General features: G+C 49.8%; 1 protein-coding gene across 1 annotated transcript; it reads right to left on the bottom strand.

Annotated features, from left to right (window-relative positions):
- Positions 1-16,760: 16,760 nt before the first annotated feature.
- Positions 16,761-17,063, bottom strand: LOC136544247 (uncharacterized). The gene has a single exon (XM_066536472.1). It carries the CDS (start codon positions 17,061-17,063, stop codon positions 16,761-16,763), a length of 303 nt encoding a protein of 100 aa, XP_066392569.1.
- Positions 17,064-20,958: the final 3,895 nt, after the last annotated feature.

Genomic DNA, 20,958 nt, shown 5'->3' with positions numbered 1-20,958 from the left:
ATGGCCCTCGGCAAAGATTTGATTTGCCCTGGGCCTGTCTTTGCCGAGGGCCGTACCCTCGGCAAAGGCCTCTTTGCCGAGGGCCGTTCTTTGCCGAGGGCTCCTATGGCTGGCCCTCGGCAAAGAGTGTCTTTGCCGAGTGCCCGAGATTTGTCCCTCGGCAAAGCCTCAGGCCCTCGACAAAGCACGCGTTTCCAGTAGTGCAAGAACAGTGCTTGATTGTTGATTTTATGTATGACCTTGTTCTTCTTTGTTTATGTAAAAGTATGTATGGTGTTTTTCTTGTGTTACTACAACTGTAGCTATAAAAGATGCTTTGAAAGACATTGTGCTAACCTTTTATTTATCATTTGGTTTTGTTGCATATTTTTAACCCTTCTCTAACGAACTGATAATAAAAATACCCACTTGTTACAGGAGATCCCATAGTTTGTGTTTTATAGACTATGTCCAGTACATTGGCTGGTAATGCAAAAAAACAATGGAATGCCAAGTGTCACATTCAGGTAAAATAACACTCTTTGACAAGTATACTTTGTGTAATAGCCTTGTCAAGTTTTGTGCTTGACATTTGTTGAGGTATCTGGGTATAGCTATTATTTTTAACTGTTCAACCCACAGGTGGTTTCGTTGCTTTGAACTCGCATGCTATGATTGGTGCATTAGCAGGCCCTGCAAAAAGTGTGCCATCAATGTCAAATGCAGGTAAATTGTTACTCTGTTCAGAGAACATTTGCTGGTCCATTTTCAAGGACTGCTGTCATTTGATTTTGTTTCTAATTTTCAACCTTTCTTCGACAACGTGATCTTATAAGATCCACTTGTTATAGGTGCACATATGGATTTTGTTTCACATTCTATGTCTCGTACATTGGCTCATAATGTGAAAAAATCAGGGATGCCAGTAATGTCACATTCAGGTATGTTGACATACTCTGGAATGCCATAAGTTTTCATGCTCATAGTAAATTCAAAGTAACACTTCTTTTGCGAATAGAAATTTATTGCAAAGGTCTTAGACTACATACTTAGACAATCCCTTCATTGCAGGTAAACTGACAAGCACTGCATTTAATCCTGCAGGTTCTTCATCAGTATCTGTATTTGTCAGCGGTCCATTCTTGGGAACCATGTTTCCTACATTGGCAGGCGCTAGAAAAAATCCCGCAATGCCATTAGTGCCAAACACAGGTAAAATACCTATTATGTGAACATATGTTGTTCCGATTGCATTTCTTGCTTTGAACCTGACAATCTACCGCACTTGTTGCAATTGGTACTTCAATCTCTCGGATTACCTTGTGTGGTCTATATAGATCATTTTCTACAAAAGCAGTTACATGCTAAGTAAACATTCTCCAGTTTTGAATGTGGTTGTTTCTCTTTTTTTTCATTGTGACTGCTACCTTTCTTTTCTTTTCTATTTGCATTTCTAGTTATTTACTTGGTATATTTTCTTATTGCATAATGCACTACAGGTTCTGATAGCCTTCATGATTGTCCTGAAGATCATATTGTGGAGCAATTGCCTCATGAAGTTAAGATTGGTGATAACCTATACTTGGATGAAAGAATATCTACTGAAAAAAGCAAACTAAGGCTAATATATGTGGTTTTAAGGACAAATACTCTAAGTTTGTGAAGCCAATTCTTACTTCGCGATGCTTAATAGCTCCTACTGGTTTGAGTGATCCATCAACTGTATTTATCCTAGATATCTAAATATCTTTGATGTTATGTCATATGAGGATGGTGTTAGAGACTCTTTAGACTAGACACTATTTTTTGAACATTTGACTAAAAAGGATGGTATATATCATTGAGGATAAGGATAATGAGGATAAGGATAATAAGGATTTGTAGTTATCCATTTCATCCATTGAAACATTAATTTACGATCATAGAATTAAGGGTCCTGATGATGGCACTGTTGTTGATTTTTACAATGGGGAGTGTGACGCCACATTTGTTAAAAATACAGCTAGTTTGTCATACATCATTTGCAAAGGCGATACCATTATTTTTAGTATTTATTAGAATATTAGTTGTAAATCAGCAACTGAAGTTGAAGCTTTCACTACATTTGCTCTTCTATCAAAAGGGAAAGAATTACAAATTTTAAAACTGCTGCTATGCTCTGATTGTGAGGCTATATCTAAAATTCTTAGTGGTCAATTAATTAAGGTCATCCTCAGCGGAATACATATCTGATGCTTAGATCCATGAGTGTTAAATAATTATTGAACTATTGATTATTGAGTGTTTATCACACAATAGTATGTTAAATAATTATTGAGTGACAAAGATCTATGAGTGTTGATCACAATAGTATGTTAAATAAAGTGTTGGAACTAATGGTTCTAAGGAGAGAGGGAGGGAGGGACGAGAGACCTCGATGGTGGAAAGGGGCGCACTACGGTTTTGAACAAGTGGAAATGAGTGGGAGGTGAAATCCCTTGCCCTCATGCGCATGAGCACTTATATAGGCAATGGCTACTTACAAGTGGTCCTTGGTGAGGTTGGATTTCATATGACACTATGCTAGCTGCTAGTTGGGCATCTTCTAGGGAGAGATTTGGCCCATATACCTCATGGGCTCCCACAACAGTAGCCCCTCTACTGTTAGGCTATATATGGTATAACATAACTGTCGGTGTTTCGTACAAGCACCGGCAAGTAAATTTATAGTAATGCGCGTTAGGCTCGGATGGTGCGCTAAAGGACACAAGATTTATACTGGTTCGGGCTGAATATCCCTACGTCCAGTTTGTTGTTGCTCGTGTTATTAGCACCGTGAATGGTTCAAAGTAGAGGATACAAATGATCGAGAGAGGGACAGGTCCCAAGTCTCTGATGGAAGGGTCGAAAGGAGGCCAAGAGCTTGGTAGCAGCTTGACTGTGTGTGTGTCTTGCGTTGTTCGGTCCCCCTTCCTTGTTGGAGGAAGTGCATCCCCTTTTATAGATGAAGGGGACAGCTTTACAAGGGTGAGGACTTAGATGCGGACTCCACCTAGCCTTGTGGCTCACGTCTACCTAGCTCGGTTACCCATTCTGATGGGTGTGAAAGGATGATAAGCGCCTACAATACTGTCGATGCCCCTGTAGAATGTCAGGATGTTCGCAGAATACTGCCCTACGCAGGGTATGGGCCGCAGTACAGTTGTTTTGACATATGAACCTGGCCTAGCCTTGCTCCGCACGCCTCCTGGCTCCTATGAGTCTCTATCGGAGGGACGCGGGTCAGGGTCCGGAATAGCGCCGTGGGCAAGGCCTTCTGATTTGGTGGACCCGAGGGGTCGAGAAGCGGGCGCCGCTCCCTTGGGTCCATAGCGTGGTGATGGAATATCCGTCATTCGTGGAGATAGCAAATCCTTTTTTTGGAGTATAGCGGTTGTCGTATATCTTCGTCGGGTTCCGTGTCCCAGAGCTGAAGGCGGCGCCTACAACTCTACAGGGCGTGGGGCACGTGCCTGCAATACCTTTTGGGCTCTGCGGCGCCCGAAAGGGTCTAAAGCACCCGTCTAGTCATTCCCTAGCAGTACCTTTCCTACCGGGGCGCAGGGTATGGTCCTTGAAGCCATGGTTGACCTGAATGTCTTGTCTTGCTCTGTACCCATCATCATGAGGGAACGAAGGAGAAGTTATCAGGTAAGATGAAACCAGCCTTTGGACATCGAACGGGGGTGAGGTTTGTCCTCGGTCATCGGGCGAGATAGAGTCCAGTCCTTATCCCTTGGGCGTGACCGAGCCCACCCCTCGGGGGTTGGGCGGGGCGGAGTCTATCCCTCAACCCTCGGGTGAGGTAGAGCTGTCCCGAAGGTGTCGGGCAGAACGGAGGCCCACCCTTAGCCCTTGGGCGAGGCGAGGCTAACGCAAAGACATCGGGTGAGGCGGAGACTAGCCCTTAGCCCTCGGACGAGGCGGGGCTAGCCTAAAGGCATTGGGCGAGGCAGAGACTAGCCCTTAGCCCTCGGGCGAGGCGGGGCTAGCCTAAAGGCGTCGGGTGAGACGGAACCAAACTTTCATCATTTGGGCAAGGAACGTAGCGGCGCCTTTGTCCGTCTAGAAGTTTTTAACATTCGATGGTTATTGGTTCCACCTCCTGGGGTACCCTAGTATTAGGTCCCCGACAGTAGCCCCTAAGCCTCTGGGTGATTTGGATAGAATCGCCTGGGGGGTGTTCTCGATTTCATCGAAGTTACTTTGCCGGAGGGTGCGCGCGAGCGCACCCGATGGGTGTAGCCCCTGAGCCCCCGGGTGATTCAAGTAGGGTCACCCAGGGGGTTGTATCAGACCCTTTGCGGGTAAGGCTGAAGGACTTAGTTTTTCACCAACTAGATATTTTTTCGAGGGTGTCGTAGTATCCCGTTCACGGGGATCTCATTCAGAGCTGACCTAACTGGGGCTTGACCGTGGATCGAGATCCCAGTAATGCTTGCGCCCTTGATTTCGGATCGTTCGCGGATCCATCCTCAGTTGGGCTAGCCGCCGACCTTCTGGGCCTTAGGTGGGCCAAAGAGAAAAAAAGTCTTCATGACCTGTGTTTCCCAGATGGGTAGAGAGTCCGGATTCACCTGGGGAAGGTGAACCATCCACTGTGATTTTTGGTGGGAGAGGATAGGGACTGCGGGTGCGTGTCCCGTGATATGACGCGGCGGTGCACGTGGCAGGCCTGGAGATCAAGGCGGACGGTTGCCCTTCTCGCATCCATCGCCCCTATAAAACCACAGGGTTTGCCCCCAAGGTTTCGTATTTTGCTCCCTTGCCTTTGTGTCTGAAACATCCGTCGACAATCGCCCCAGCCTCCTGCGCCTGCACCACCACCATTGACCGGCTTGCGTCTGTGTTGCAGCCACAGTCAAGCTTGCGCCTGTCTTGTAGCCGTCGTCGAGCTCACGCCCACCTTTTCCCCAATCGCTTTAATGGAGTTGTGGGGCAGATCTAGCATCACCTATCGGCGTTTGGAGGGCCTTGTCCACCGTGACCTTCTCCATCCATTGTTTGCCATCCAGGAGTGGCTGATACCTGGTGACAAGGGTGAGCCGACGCCGCCCGAAGGGTATGTCGTATCTTTCGCCATCTTCCATGAGTGGGGATTCGTGGTACCCGCGCATAGATTCCTTCGAGGGCTGCTGGATTATTATGAGGTGGAGCTGCAGCATCTTACTCCCAATGGGGTTCAACATATGGTGGTGTTTGTTGCCCTGTGCGAGGGTTTCCTAGGGATCGATCCCCATTTTGATCTGTGGTGGTATTTCTTTACCGTCAGTTTGTCGAAGAGGAAGATTGGGGGGGAGGATGTGAGTGTGCCGATGGGATGCACCAGTGTTCATCTGCGCCATACCTGGTCGAGGGGTGACCCGTTCATGCGTCTGGCAACTTCTAACAAGGGATGGCACTCGCAGTGGTTTTATGTCAGGGATGATGTGAGTGCCACCCTGCCGAGGTACACCGGGCACCTTATCGAAGAGGCTTTGGAGTCATGGGCTTGGGGCATCTAGTTCAAAGATAAGAAACACCTTTCTGACCTTCTTTCCGCCCTCCAAGTCCTAAAGGAACGGGGCATAAAGGGGGCAGGGATTATCGGCGCCTATCATGCGAGGAGGGTGGCTTCGCTGATGGCGCGTGCGCTTTCCCTGCATCGGATGGTGCTCGGGATGTCGTTCGAGGGGACAATGCTTGTTGACGAGGCGCTCCCTTTCTCAGAAGTGGCGCAGCGCATTAAGGAGGCGACGGAGCCGACGAAGGATTCCGCTGTAACACCTCGGGTGTTTAAATACTAAAACTGGACATATCATCATATGCATTGCAAGGCATTGGTCATATTGCAAAATTTTATATGCATTCACTAAAACAAGTTTACATTTATGTTATAAGTATTGCTTGGTATTGTTTGAATCAAGTTTGAAACCTTCGTATTGATTTGAAATTCCGAAAACCCTGATTTTCAATATTTAAACCCTACTATGAAAATCCATTTCAAAATCTAAGCATATTTTGGGGTTGAGCCCAAAAGCAAAAGTTTAGAGCTTGACAAGTTATACAAAGTTTGTTTTTGGAGTTTTTCAAGTTGTTTAGAAAAATTTGGAGTAATTCGAAAAGGCGTAATTCGTTAAATTTCCCTATTCAAATTCAAAAGTTCATTTCAAAATCTAGACCGAATTAGGAGTTGGTTATAAAAACAAAGTTGTAGAACTTTTGATTTTGAACAATTTTTGTTTTTGGATATTTTTGAGTTGTTATGAAAATTTGTGAGTAATTTGTGAATTTTGGCGAATGGCAAATCTGTAATTTTTGTGAACAGTGTCCACCGCCGAAGCTACATTGCCGGCCTTTCCTTCTTCGGTGTTCCAGGCGTGGTCGTGGCCATTTTGGTGTCGCGCTGGCGCGATGAAGGCCACAGCGCAGCTTCCTCGAGCTTCTTGGCCCCCTTTATAGCCTGAGCCGCCGTCGTCTTTGCCCTTTCTCCTTGCTCTGTTTTTCCCGTCGCCTTGCTCATCTCCGGCGAGCCCGCGCCATCGTTGTTGTGCTCCACCATCGCTGATAAGCTAGTTCTAGCTTTGCTTACTCCTTGCGCATCTAGCCGACCCACCAATTTGGCTTGTCTTCGTCGAGAACTCGAGTTGCATCGTCTTCTTCCTCGTGGCCGGCAACCCCTCCGCCGAGCATGATTCGCCACGGCCAGAGCTCCACGGTGCATCTCCGTCCTTGGTTTTGGGTTGATTCCGTTTCGTCTCAATGCTGTGGTACTTAATCCATAGTTGGTTGCTCATTTTGACCACTGCAGTCGCCGGTACACCATCGTCGACGACGTTTTGCTCCGCCGTGCTTGCGCTGATCGTCGAACCACCTTGCTGTTGCTCCTTAGGCTCGGTAATTGACTCCAAACCATTCGGGGTAAGCTACCGATGCTTCCCAGACCTTTTGTTTAACTACTACCGGCCTGTTGTCGCTGGCATAGCGCCGCCGCGCATTCGCGTCCACCATGGCCGGCGTTGTGCTCGGTCCAGTCGCTGTTGGGTCTTGATTTTGCCACCAATCGATGCGTCCTGTTGTCGTGAACGTATTAGAGCTTTGTCTGTTGTCGGTGATCTCACCGTCGGCGAGTTTGTGTCGGTCAGCGTCGTTGTCATCGTAGTCAACGTCGGAGGTTGAAGATGACATGTGGGGTCATGGTGTCAGCGACTCAGCGTTCAAATGGATTTTTCTATTTTCAGATTTGAATGAATAGTAATGTAATTTGTTATTTTTGTGTAGATTTATTTAGAGCTCCAAAAATTTTGAAAATTTTTGTGTGACTTCTCTGTGATGTATTGTATTTAAGAAAAAATATTAAATAATGTTTTTTTAGTAATTTTTGAATGTGATAAAAATTGCTCAATTTATTAATAAATGGATTTCCATGATTTTATAGGCTTATTTAATTGTCCAAAAATTATGAAATTTGTCTTGCCAATTACTTATCATGTAATAAACTTATACTAAAATTTTGAGCTCAATTAGAATAAGTTGATTTATTTCATAATTTTGAATTAAATAATTAATTCATAAAAGCAAATAGTAACCTTTAATGATTTAGGTTTTGTTTGAAATTTTGGATTGAGTGATGACCTTGGGTCATTTGCTGATAATGATCCTTGGCAATTGATGTAAGTAGTACTAAAAAGATTTGATTAGTTTGACTTGCAACTGTACCGCGAAGGAAAGTTGTATTCGAATTGTTAATTTTTGCATCCATTGTCAAGCATCATGTTTCGTATTCCGCATCATGTTAAACATGGCATTGTTACTACATGTAGTGAACGAAGGTAAACACGTAGTAGTTAATCAAGTTGTGGAGGAGGTTATTCCGTCTGTTGAGGTTGGATCGAATACTTGTGAAACGTCGCAGGAACCAGACTTTTCCGTCAACGAAGGCAAGCCCCGGATGCATAAAACCCTACCTTGTATTTTTCAAATTGATTTCGCTTTTGCTTCTCTTTATTGCATTAAGTGATTAGGAGTCTAGTGAAAAACAAATTGGTGCGTTACCAACCTTGTTATTCCATATTTACCATATTACCAGCTTTAAATTCGTATATGCCTAGTTTTGCTCAGCTATGCTTAGAACGATGAAGGTCGGGTGATTACCTGTCACCTGCGAACTTTAAATGGAACTTTGGTTAATTATGTTAACATGTGATATGGGAATGTGGAGTAATAAATCTAGACCGGGCAGACTCGGTGTGTGTGAGCCACAACACATGGAGGTCTTGTGAGCGGGTTCTTTTCGCCTATGTCGATTAAGGCACGTCCATTGTTGAATTGCATGAGGTGAGAATTTGTAGTACTAACCACATACTCCGGTAAGCCTTAACTTGGCGATTCTAGTACGAGAATGGCTACTCGTGCACTGGGAGTGGAGAGATGGCAGGAATAGCGTGTACCCACGTGGCCATGGGCTGGATTGGTGGAGTACTGTGTTCTCGGGTGGCACGGACCCATTCTTGTTTAGAGGATCCAAAGGTAGGTTGGTATATGTAGGTCAGGGACCTACATATGTCGTGTGGTCTAGAATTCCTAGCTGGGTTTTTAATCGGTTCGAATCGTCGTTGCTCCTCGGTTATGGAGACTCAACTCACTGTTCATCATCGTAGAATTAATAACTAAAACTTGAGAATGGTTTGTGAAGGTGTTGGATATGAAGTTTCATGATCTCAATACGGATCATGTCAGCTTTGTATATGAGTTTATGAAGTTTTCTATATAAAGAATTTTGTTAAAGAGCTTTTACGCAAAATAACTTTGATTATTGCTAAAACCATACCTTGAATCCCTGAGCCTACATTCCTGAGTCTCCTCAGTTTTATTTTGGTTAAGTCTTGTTGAGTACTTTTGTACTTAGGGTTCGTTGACCCTTGTTGCAGGTGAGACTCATGAGCAGATCTGTTTTGGATCGTGCTGCATGACGGTTGTTCCTTGTGATGACGATGAGATGTAAATGTGTGGCCCTTGGGCAGGGCATTTTCGTTGTGTGTTTTGTATTATATTATAATGCCACTCCACTATTTTGTTTTGTAATAATCTTCGAACTTAGTTGTGAGGTTTGAAACTACTATTTTGTAAATTATGTTATTGTAAGACTTCTGCTATTTTTACTCTGATGTAGATATTTGAATAAATGTTGTAATACTGCATTGACTCTGTAACATGATCCTGCTCGGAAATCGTGGATGATTCGGGGTTCCCCGAGGACACCCGACAGTCTTCTTAAGTTACCGGAAACATATGCATAGATGTCCAAGGTCGTCGGACAGTGACAGGTGCATGTGGGCCCTATAATTTAGGAGAGCAGGCGGCGTCCTCGACATTGTGTATCCGGTGCCCGAACATCCCCTAATGTGGCTGGAACCTGGGTTCTTCGAATTCGTAAGCCTTCTTCTCCCGTGCTCTTTCTTTTTCTTGAATCTCCATTTTTTTGATACTCGCTTTTGTGACGTTGGAACCAGCTGAGGGGGCTAGTCTTCAAAGATAGTCTGGTTCCACTGCCAAAGGACAAGGCCATGGCGGCGGCGAATCGACTCACAGCCGAGCAGGACAAGAATGCAAGGGAGCAGATGAAGAAGAAGAAATGACTAAAGCAGGAAGCACGGGATCGAGGAGAGGACGTGAGCAGTGATGATGACGACGACGATGATGATGATGATGAAGTAGTCATCGATGTGGATTGGGGCGTCCTGGAGGACGAGGACACGCTGACAAGTGCCCTCCTGTCCATGCAGGGACCCTTCCCATTCCACACAGAGGGAAGTGAGTCGGTGAGGTCGGTGGAGGCCAGAGAGTCCGCCACTTCGCACGGCGTGCCGGCCGAGGATCGGTGGATGGGGGAAGGCAGGCCTGCCGCCGCCGACCCCGAGGTGATGGTGGAGGGGAGTGGCTCTGGTGCCACGCCCCATGAGACAGTGGAGATGAGCCCCCCTTCCTCAGAGCAGGGGGCAGGCTCAAAATGGTCCCGCCTAGACAAGTCGGGGCAGGGATCTGGGGATCCGTCCCCAAAATGCATCCATCGGCCGAAGGCGTCAGTGTAAGGCGCTAATTCCCTTGTTTTCATCCTTTTCCCTTTCTATTTTGACCTAATGGCTTTTACCTTTGTGTAGGTTCTTGCGGACAGGCCACTCCCTGGGGCTGGCACCCAAGAAGAGCCTCGCCATTTAGGTGGGATGGATGGTGCTGCCCGGCGTCGCCCCTGTTTCGGGCAGGAGTGGTGCCAATGTTGGAGCCGTGTTGGCCGATCTGACGGCGCCTGTGGTGGCGCCCACACCCTCAGTGGTTGCTAAGTAGGCAGCATCTTCTGTGGCGGGCGTGGTATAGCCGGCCGAGGGTCTGGTATCGCCGACGGAGGTGGTGCCTGAGGGCGCAGTGCAGTTCGTGCCACCGACGGCCTAGGCCATGGCGGACGAGGCGGGCCAAATGGAGGCAGACATGGCCGAAGGGTCATCGAGCGTGGTGGTGGTGCCACATAGGATCAGGAGGGAGCTGCCCCCAGCCCCTTTGTCGGGAGGCAGCCGCTCCCCCATGCGGGGGGAGTCGCCGCTCCAGTGGATGGCCACACAGGATCCGTCGTCGGCTCTTTTCTCGCTCGACGATCATGCCGAGAGTATGGAGCAGGAGGGTCTTGACGTCGGGATCTCAACCATGCTAGATGCCCTAGACCAGGCCAGAGGAGCCCTGCGTGAGATCGTTATCCCCACTACCCAGGTATTCGCTTGGTTTTCTTCTTTCTTCGCATGTTTTTATGTTTTCGTATTTCTGATACCGGTCTTCTTCAGATTCTTGTTGCTCATAGTCGAAATAAATCCCGATTCCTCCATGAGCAGAAGGCAGAGTGGGATCGCCTCATCGAGGAGGCCCGGCTACGAGGAGATGTGGGAGCGCAGCTTACTGCCGCCCAGCAGCGGGAGGTCTAGGCGCGTCAGAATGCGGAGGATGCCCATGGGATGTTTGAGGACTTGTCGGTGAGGACAAAGCTGGATGAGGAGGAGATCGCTAGGCTCCGAAAGGAGTGAGATGAGCTGCTGCAGAAGAATGCCATAGCTAGTGAGAAAGCCAGCGAGCTCCTAGCGGAGCTACAAACAGAACGGGACCTCAAGCTGAAGGCCGAGGAGAGGTCCACGACGTTGTAGGAGAAGGTGAACCAGGATGCCACAGTGATCGAGCGGATGACCCAAGAGTGCAATGAAGCACGTTGGGAGGCCAAGGCATGCCAGATAGATCTTGGAGTTGAGGTGACTCGACGGTTGGATGCCGAGGAAGTTTCTACCGGTTTGTGCACCGATCTTGCCGAGGCGCGGCGGCTTCTTCAAGCTGAAGGTGATGAATATGATCACCTGTCCCTCGTCGTTCTAGCGGTCTGCGATAACCTGTAGGTGGCACAAGAGGAGGGGACCAGCTCACCTATGACCTGTGCTGCTAGTATCATGGCTTGGGTGGGCCAGCTTGAGGAGAGTGCTTTTCACGCCGGGATCACCTAGGCCTTCACCGTTGCCCATGCTCATTATGAGAAGGAGATCAACCTAAAGGTGATGAGCGAAGGTTTCCCGCCTACCTATGAGGATGATGAGCTGGAGGCAATTGAGAAGGTGGTGTCTCCCCTTGTGAAAAACTTGGCGAATAATCTGAAAGAGATGGTTCTCCCTTCGCGGGAGTAGTTAGTTGAATAATTTTGAGCACAACTTATATGTAATATGTGAACAAGTGTCGGTATTTTTGAGTCTAGACGCAGTTTCATGATTTTGCTTCATAATTTTATTTTGTTTGATTTCACCTTTTTCCCGTAGTCGTCTGGTCATTTGTTTTTGCGGTCTTACCAATCTGTTCCCCCGAATCTTGCCGCTGGTCTTGACGCGAGGAGGGAATCTAATGTAATGATTGTTTTTGAAAAGAGGAAAGGAGGTAGTCGTACCTTAACCAGCCCCCAAGTAAGGTCCAACCCCCTGCATTTGCTGGGGTCAGATGTTACTGGAGACCAGAACGTTCAGATGGAATCCTATTCTGTGGGTTTTGTGACAGGGTCGACGAAGTCCTTGGATGGCATTGCAATATTCCCTGCCCTGTCTTCCAACAGAAATCCCCAAATGGGGACTCTATGGGCTCGACAAGGGAGGGCCTTCGAACCTGTGTCCCTGTATTAAGCGGCTTGAGCCCCCGGGCCTTGTTAGGGTCTGATAGGGGTCGGCCATAATTTGCGTGTTACCTCGTCCTCGATTTTCGCATTCGGAGGGCTGAGTAAGCAACACTTGCCTCGATGGCTTGAGTATCGTGCTCAATGAGCTCACTAATGGGTATGTTCGTGTGGAATCTGGGTCCATCATTTGCTGATGGGGTTGGTAGAGCCCTCTGGTGGCACTCCACAACTTCTTAACCCGCTTCCCGGCAGATGCCCGAGCCATTCGATAGGCTCAGGCGGCCCGATGGCCTCTCCACGATGGAGATTCTGTGGGTTTAGCTCGAGGTTAGAATTGAACGAGAAAAGGTTTGAGACATCCCTGTCCGCTTCTGAGCGGGGTCGGGCAGGGCCGCTGGGGCTCGTCTTAGTTATTTCTCCCTGGCTCTGTTCGGCACGAGGCGGCCTCGAGCCTTCATGGGCCAGCCTTTGAACCTCGGCCTGCTGCCACCTATATCGAATGAGGCGACGACCGTTTCATGACACGACACGAAGCATTGGGATGCAACGTTTTGCATATGTAATGTTTGAATGTATAATTTAATCAAAATGAAGGCGGGGTCGGTAATGTTACCTTGGCGGCATGAGTGACGGAAAGCTCCTACCAGCTCCTACCAGATGTGTTCATGTGGGGTTTGGGCCCTGATGTTTGCGAGGTTGGAGTAACCTGCATAAGAATCGTTGTTCTTTGTTTTTTATATCTCGGTGGTGGTCTGAGCCGTTTGATTGACTTGGGCAACCCGACAGCTTCTCCTTTGGGGGAGATTTTGTAGGTGGACCCTTCCGAACCCTTCCTGAGAAGGCAAATGTCGAAGCTGGAGACGTGGGGGGTGTTGAGTATGATTATTCGGGTGAACAGAAACACCATAGCTATCGGGGCGTAGGGTCTGCTAGTTCGTCCATTTTTACTCAAAGTTTTATGCCCGTATTTCGTGCCCCTGGTTTCAAGCGTACGGAGGGGTCGAGTAAGGAGGATGTCTAGACTGGTAGACATCCTCGGTAGCCCCCGAGTGATGTTCGTGTCCCTGCCGTTTGACAGGGTCGGAAGCTTGGTAATGAATTTAACACGTAAAGTAAGAAGGCAGAGATGCTTATCTTTCTTTAGACATTCGTTCGTCGTCTCTCTTGGGCCGCATGGTTGACCCAGGAGATCCATTGGGCTCCCCTTCACAGAGGTCCTATCGTCGGATTGTCCTGTAGTCCTGCATGGGGAGGCGAAGGGTCGTCTGCCCATGTGGGCGCCTTAATTGCCGCGTCTGGAGCAGGTCAGTGGTGGGCCATACCCAGGCAGTGTCTAGTTTGACTGAGGGGGGGATGCCTCGTTGATCGGGGTGCGTCCTATCAGTTCTGGCGCGTCCCCTCAGGTGTCTATTAGCATTGATTCCACATTTAAGGAGGGGAAGGGAGAGAGTTTTTCGTCCAACCTTTTGCCTTTCCTTAGCTGCAGCGCCTCCTCTTTAAATAGGGAAGGGGAGGGGAGTTCTCATCCCACCTCTTCTTCTGCCTCTAAGCCGCTACCTCTCCTTCTTCCTTTCCACCGAATGCGTCCATGCATCACGGCGGTTCCTGAGTGAGGAAGGGTAATGCTAGAGAGAGAAAACTCACAAATCCACTCGTGAATCTAGAGCGTGATCTCGAGCCAGAGGTCATCCAACATAGATGAGATGGTGCATGCTGCCCTTGCTGAGGAGTCGCTGCTACCGAAGGAGAAGGAGCGCTGGTGAGCGCCGTACGTCGTTGACTTTGCTGTCATTTGCTGTGTTCCTCCTTTGGCGGGAGGGGCTTCCTGCCCTGACGCCGTGGTCAGGGTTGCGGCTGACGACGATGGCGTAGTCACTGGACGCCCTGGTGGAGGCGTCGCTATCAGGGTTGTGGCCGACGGTGATGGCATAGTCCCCAGTGGAGGGGCACCACCGTCAGCGGTGTGGTGCTCGGCGTTGCAGATGATGGCGCCTTCGAAGATCCCGCGGAGCAGTGGGACGTCACCGATGGAGAGCGTGGCACGGTGGCCGCAGTAGATGAACTGGCCTGTGCACATGCCCCGGGCGTTGGCGATGGAGAGCGTGGCGCGGCGACCGCAGCAGTACTTGTAGTAACGCTAGGCAGAGACTGTAATTGAATAATTTTGTGGGGAAGCCCCCAAGTAAATAGTCCTCTGAATTTACAAGTATATTAGTCCTTTTTGTGATGAAATCAATTTGTAAGTGGCGAATTTGTGCAAAAAATGAACTAATTTTCATCTTTTGCCATGGCAAGCAGTTTTTTAACTTCCTCCTTTTATAGAAGCGGTTTTAGTGCCCTCCGACCCTTCCCATGGTTTAAGTCATAAGAAACTAGGAACGTAGGCGAACCAATTCTGATTGCGCTGGTAAGCAAAATTTGTTCCTGAAATCTTAGTCCTTAGGACTTGTTTACGGGAAGAATGAAAAACTTAGAGAATGTTTGCAAAAATAACATAGGAAGTTTTTGCAAGCATACTACTTGTGTTACTCATGTCAGCCCCCGAGTGAGGTCTGACCCCTCGCAATTTGCAGGGGTCAGATGCCACTAAGAATCAGGATTTTGTAATGACAAAAACTGATAAGGAAGAGTATACGTTTATTTAAGGGTAAAAACGACGTAGCTGCTCAATGTTCCAGGCGTTGGTGAAGACCTTGCCGTTGATGGTTTTCAATCTATAGGCACCCGAGTGAAGTACTTCCGCGATGATGTAGGGACCCTCCCAGGGCAGTGAGAGTTTGTGGTGGTCCTTATTGCTCTGTACAAGGTGGAGGATGAGGTCTCCAATGTTGAAGGCTTGACCCCACACCCGTCGGTTGTGGTACTGTCGCAACGCCTGCTGGTACTTAGCCGAATAGAGGAGGGCGATGTCGCGGGCTTCATCTATCTGGTCCACGGTGTCTTGGTGGGATGCCTTGGCCCCCTATTCACCATATGCTCTGATTCTTGGTGCTCCATAGTCAAGGTCCGTTGGGAGAACGGCCTTGGAACCGTAGACCATGAAGAAGGGTGTGTAGCCAGTGGCTCAGCTAGGAGTTGTCCTCAGGCTCTAGAGTACGGCCGGAAGCTCAGTGAGCTAGCGTGCGCTGAATTTCATCAATGATCCGTCAAAGTACATCGTCCAGTACTCTTGATCGATGACTGCTGGTGGCATCTGGACCTCGGTCCACTCCGCGATGAAGTCAGCCAGCACCTGGGGTTTGATTGCTGTTTGGGGGGCATAAGTAATGCCTTGATCCATTAGCTCGAGCGCCCACTTTGCGGTTCTTCCTATAGCATCCTGGCTATGGACAACCTCACTAAGGGGGAAAGACATCACGACTGTCATAGGGTGTGACTCAAAGTAGTGGCGTAGCTTTCTCTTGGTGATGAGGACGATGTAGAGGAGTTTCTGGATTTGGGAGTAACGGGTTTTGGAGTCAGATAGCAGCTCGCTGATAAAATACATAGGGCGCTGTACCTTGAAGGCGTGCCCCTCTTCCTCTCGCTCTACCACTAAGGTGGAGCTAACCACTTATGTGGTTGCCGATATGTACAGTAGGAGGGATTCTCCATTGCATGGAGGAACTAGGACCGGAGGTTTAGTTAGAAATTGCTTAACCATGTCAAGTGCCTCCTGAGCCTCGACTGTACACTCGAAGTGGTCAGATTTCTTTAGGAGTTGATAAAGGGGGAGTCCTCGTTCGCTAAGGCACGAAATGAATTAGCTGAGGGCGGCAAGGCACCCTGTGATCCACTGAAACCCCTTTATGTTTTGGATCGGGCCCATCTTTGTGATGGCTAATATCTTCTCTAGGTTGGCTTCGATGCCGCGCTCGGAGATAATGAAGCCGAGCAGCATGCCCCTCGGGACCCTGAAAACACATTTTTTGGGATTGAGTTTGATGCCGTTAGCCTAGAGTTTCACAAAGGTTTATTCAAGGTCAGCGATAAGGTGGTCAGCTCGCTTGGATTTAACTACAATGTCGTTGACATAGGCCTCTACGATCCACCCGATGAGGTCGCTGAAGTAGTTGAGCATGCAGCGCTGGTAAGTTGCCCCAACATTCTTCAGACCGAACGGCATTGAAATGTAGCAGAATGATCCGAAGAGGGTGATAAAAGACGTCGCGAGCTGGTCGGACTCCTTCATCGCGATCTTGTGGTAGCCAGAGTATGCGTCAAGGAAGCAGAGGGTTTCGCACCCCGAGGTGGAATCAACTATTTGGTCTATTCGTGGCAAAGGAAACGGATCCTTTGGACACGCCTTGTTGAGGCCTGTGTAATCGACAAACATTCTCCATTTCCTGCTCTTTTTTCACACAAGAACAGGATTTGCTAACCACTCTAGGTGGTGTACTTCCCTGATGAACCCCGCAGCTAATAGTTTTGCTATCTCTTCACCGATGGCTCGGCGTTTTTCCTTGTCGAAGTGGCATAGGTGTTGCTTCACCAGCCTAGAGCCTAGGAGGATTTGGAGGGTATGCTCGGTGACCTCCCTCGGGATGCCTGGCATATCCGAGGGTTTCCACGCAAAGATGTCTTTGTTATCGCGGAGGAAGTCGATGAGCACGCTTTCCTATTTGGGGGAAAGCATGGTCCTGATGTGGACTTTTTTGCCCTCGGAGTTGCTAGGGTCCAAGAGGACCTCCTTGGATCCTTCCACTGATTCGAACGACCTGGACGACCTCTTCGCATCAGGTGCTTCTTCAATGACCTCTTCCCCGAGGGTGGCGAGCTCTTCGGAGGCGACGACTGCTGTGGCATGGGCGCAGCATTCGACTTCGCACTCGTAAGCACGATAGAAGGAGGTGCCGATGGTGCTGACCCCGTGGGGGCCCGTCATCTTTAGCCTGAGGTACGTATAGTTGGGGACGGCCATGAACTTCGCGTAGCATGGTCATCCCAGGATGGCGTGGAAAGTTCTCGGGAACCCCACTACATCAAAGGTGAGGGTCTCAGTCTGGTAATTGGACCGATCCCTGAAAGTGATGGGTAGGTCGATCTGCCCTAGTGGCACGGCCTACCTTGTAGGCACGATGCCATGGAAAGGCGCTCGGACGGGTTGGAGGTTGGTTCGGTCGACGCCCATCTCGTTGAGCTTCTTTGCGTACATGATGTTGAGGCCGCTGCCTCCGTCTGTCAGTACTTTTGTGAGCTGCTTTGGGCCGACAATAGGATCGACAACAAGCGGGTACCTTCCCAGGTGTGGGATGACATCTAGATGGTCGGTCCGGTCGAAGGTTATGGCGGATTCTGACCACTAGAGGAAAGCAGGTGTGGCCGGTCTCTGGCTGTATAGACCTCATGGCGCGCGACCTTCTAACAGCGCTTGGAGTCATAGGCCATTGATCCTCCGAAGATCATGAGCGTGCTAGTCGATGTTAGGAAGGCGTCGTCCTTCTCCTCTATGTCATCTATAGTGGGGGTAGGTTCCTTCTCCTGCTCCCCTTTATTGAGGCCCCCGGACAAGTATTTGCGCATGAGGCCACATTCCTTGTATAGATGCTTGGCTAGGAAATCGTGGTTTGGGCATGGCCCCTCTAGCATTTTTTCGAAGTGGTTTGAAGTGCCCTCCGTAGGCTTCTGGCCATCTTTGCGGGTTGCTTCTTTTTATTCCTTTTGGTGGGATGGTCGGAGGCGCCTTCGCCAGCGTCCTCATCTCGCCTCACCTTGCCGTCGGGACGGTCGAAGATGGCTCTGACCACCTCCTCTCCTGAGGCATGGTTGGTGGCAATGTCCAAGAGCTCCTTGGTGGTCTGTGGGCCCCTGCACCCCAGCTTGTGTACTAGAGACTCACAGGTTGTCCCAGATAGGAAGGCTCCTATCACATCGGCGTCGGCGACGTTTGAGAGCTCATTGCACTACCAAGAGAAGCGCCGGATGTACCCGCGGAGGGTTTCATCGGCCTTCTGGCAGCAGTTCTTGAGGTCCCATGGGTTTTCCAGGGCGTTTGTACATGCCCTGGAAGTTTCCCACGAAGATCTCTGTCAAATCCACCCAACTTTGAATGGCGTTGGACGGCAGGTGCTCCAACCATGCTCGCACCAAATCAGCCAAGAATTATGGGAGATTGTGAATAATGAAATCATCATCACTTGCACCATTGGCCTGACATGCAAGCCGATAGTCTTCGAGCCAAAGCCCAAGGTTTGTTTCCCCAGAATATTTAGGGATGTTGGTAGGCGGTCGATACCTTAGCGGGAACACAATGTTGTGGATGTGTCCGCCGAAGGCCTGAGGGCCTGGCAGGCTAAGGCTCGAGCTCTGGTCCTTGTTGCTGTCATAGCATCCACCACGTCGGGGATGGTAGCCGTAGCATGCTACCTCTCCATCGTCTCTGTGGGCGCGTTTGTGAGCGTCGATGGTGCTACGTACGTCGTGGTCATGGCCGAGGCGCTGATGCACCAGGATGGTGGAGGGCTGCTTGCCGCCTGGTGGTGTTTGGTGAACAGATGCGTCCTTGGTGGGGTGCACTGAGGGCATGCGCTGGCTGGTGTCAGGTTTGCGTCATCGAGACAATGAGCTTTCCGCCTGCTGCGCCACCGCTCGCTCAAGTAACGTGTGAATTTCTCGATGGGCGCGGCGATCCTCGGATGTCGCGGCCTCCGGAAGGCCGTGCAGCAAGGCCGTTGCTGCGGCGATGTTTTGGCTTGCCTAAGTGAAGTGAGGAAGGCCCCAGTAATCGGTGAGGATCCTTTGGTGTACGGTGCGGGCCATGGTGCACGCGTGTCCCCCGTCTTTGCAGCGTTCAATCTTGCGATTGATGTCCGTGTATTCCCGGATGAGCCCTTATTTGGCCTCATCGATCTCCAGCTTGTGGGCCCTCAGCTGCTCCATCCTTAGGCGAGATGGGGCTATCGTCTCTTCCCCAGATCTACCATCAAGGTTGTTTGTTGGGGCAGCCTTTTCCCTAGAGACGTCCTTGACGTGCCCCTCGAGGGTCCATGCCATGAAGCATTCCCGAGAAGGGTGATGGCTCCCCTTACTGGAGTCAAAGCTAGAGGACAACTCTGGTTCCTCCGCGAGGAGCCCGTAGAGTGTCTCCGAATCATGTTCGATTACCCCCACGAACTCGCTGTCCGTAGGCGGCTGAACCATGCGTAGTGCTAGAAAGTGGCCAGCGGTTACCGCAGTGTTGCGGAGACCGAACGGAAACACTATCAAGGCGCTCCATATGGGGCCTTCCGGAAATAGGGCGACATTGCGCGTGGCCCCCCTAGATAACTAGGGTCCAAGGGAGTTGCCCGGCGGGCCCTCAAGCCTCAGACGATTGAGGTTGATGGAAGGGAGAGACTAGGCGACCATGTGAGTCAGCGCTAGTTCTCCTCCTAGTGTGACAATGAAATCTAGGTCATCGAAACACACGTGTGTGCCCGGGGCCCAGCTGATTGCGTGGGTGGCCATCCAAGGCCTAATTTGGAACACGCAAGCCCCCTACCTGGTGTGCCAACTGTCGGTGTTTCGTACAAGCACCGGCAAGTAAATTTATAGTAATGCGTGTTAGGCTCGGATGGTGCACTAAAGGACACAAGATTTATACTGGTTCGGGCTGAATATCCCTACGTCCAGTTTGTTGTTGCTCATGTTATTAGCACCATGAATGGTTTGAAGTAGGGGATACAAATGATCGAGAGAGAGACAGGTCCCAAGTCTCTGATGGAAGGGTCAAAAGGAGGCCAAGAGCTTGGTAGCAGCTTGACTATGTGTGTGTCTTGCGTGGTTCGGTCCCCCTTCCTTGTTGGAGGAAGCGCATCCCCTTTTATAGATGAAGGGGACAACTTTACAAGGGTGAGGACTTAGATGTGGACTCCACCTAGCCTTGTGGCTCTCGTCTACCCAGCTTGGTTACCCATTCTGATGGGTGTGAAAGGATGATAAGCGCCTACAATACTATCGATGCCCCTGTAGAATGTCAGGATGTTCGTAAAATACCGCCCTGCGTAGGGTATGGGCCATAGTACAGTGGTTTTGACTTATGAACCTGGCCCAGCCTTGCTCCACACGCCTCCTGGCTCCTATGAGTCTCTGTCAGAGGGACACGGGGTCGGGGTCTGGAATAGCGCCATGGGCAAGGTCTTCTAATTTGGTGGACCCGAGGGGTCGGGAAGCGGGCGCCGCCCCTTGGGTCCATAGCGTGGTGACAGAATATCCATCATTTGTGGAGATAGCAAATCCTTTTTTTGGAGTGTAGCGGTTGTCGTATATCTTCATCGGGTTTCGTGTCCCAGAGCTGAAGGCGGTGCCTACAATTCTACAGCACGTGGGTCACGCGCCTGTAATACCTTTTGGGCTCTGTAGCGCCCGAAAGGGTCTAAAGCACCCGTCTAGTCGTTCCCTGGCAGTACCTTCCTACTAGGGCGTAGGGTATGGTCCTTGAAGCCATGGTTGACCTGAAAGTCTTGTCTTGCTCTGTACCCATCATCATGAGGGAATGAAGGAGAAGTTATCAGGTAAGATGAAACTAGCCTTTGGACATCGAACAGGGTGAGGTTCGTCCTTGGTCATCGGGCGAGACAGAGTCTAGTCCTTATCCCTTTGGCATGACCGAGCCCACCCCTCGGGGGTCAGGCGGGGTGGAGTCTATCCCTCAACCCTCGGGCGAGGCAGAGCTGTCCTGAAGGTGTCGAGCGGAACGGAGGCCCGCCCTTAGCCCCCGGGCGAGGCGAGGCTAACACAAAGACATCGGGTGAGGCAGAGACTAGCCCTTAGCCCTCAGACGAGGCGGGGCTAGCCTAAAGGCATCGGGCGAGGCAGAGACTAGCCCTTAGCCCTCG

This window comes from Miscanthus floridulus, chromosome 3 (assembly GCF_019320115.1).
Source record: "Miscanthus floridulus cultivar M001 chromosome 3, ASM1932011v1, whole genome shotgun sequence".
Taxonomy (NCBI): Eukaryota; Viridiplantae; Streptophyta; class Magnoliopsida; order Poales; family Poaceae; genus Miscanthus; species Miscanthus floridulus.
Note: the sequence above shows the minus strand (reverse complement) of the source record. Positions and strands in the feature narration are given on the sequence as shown.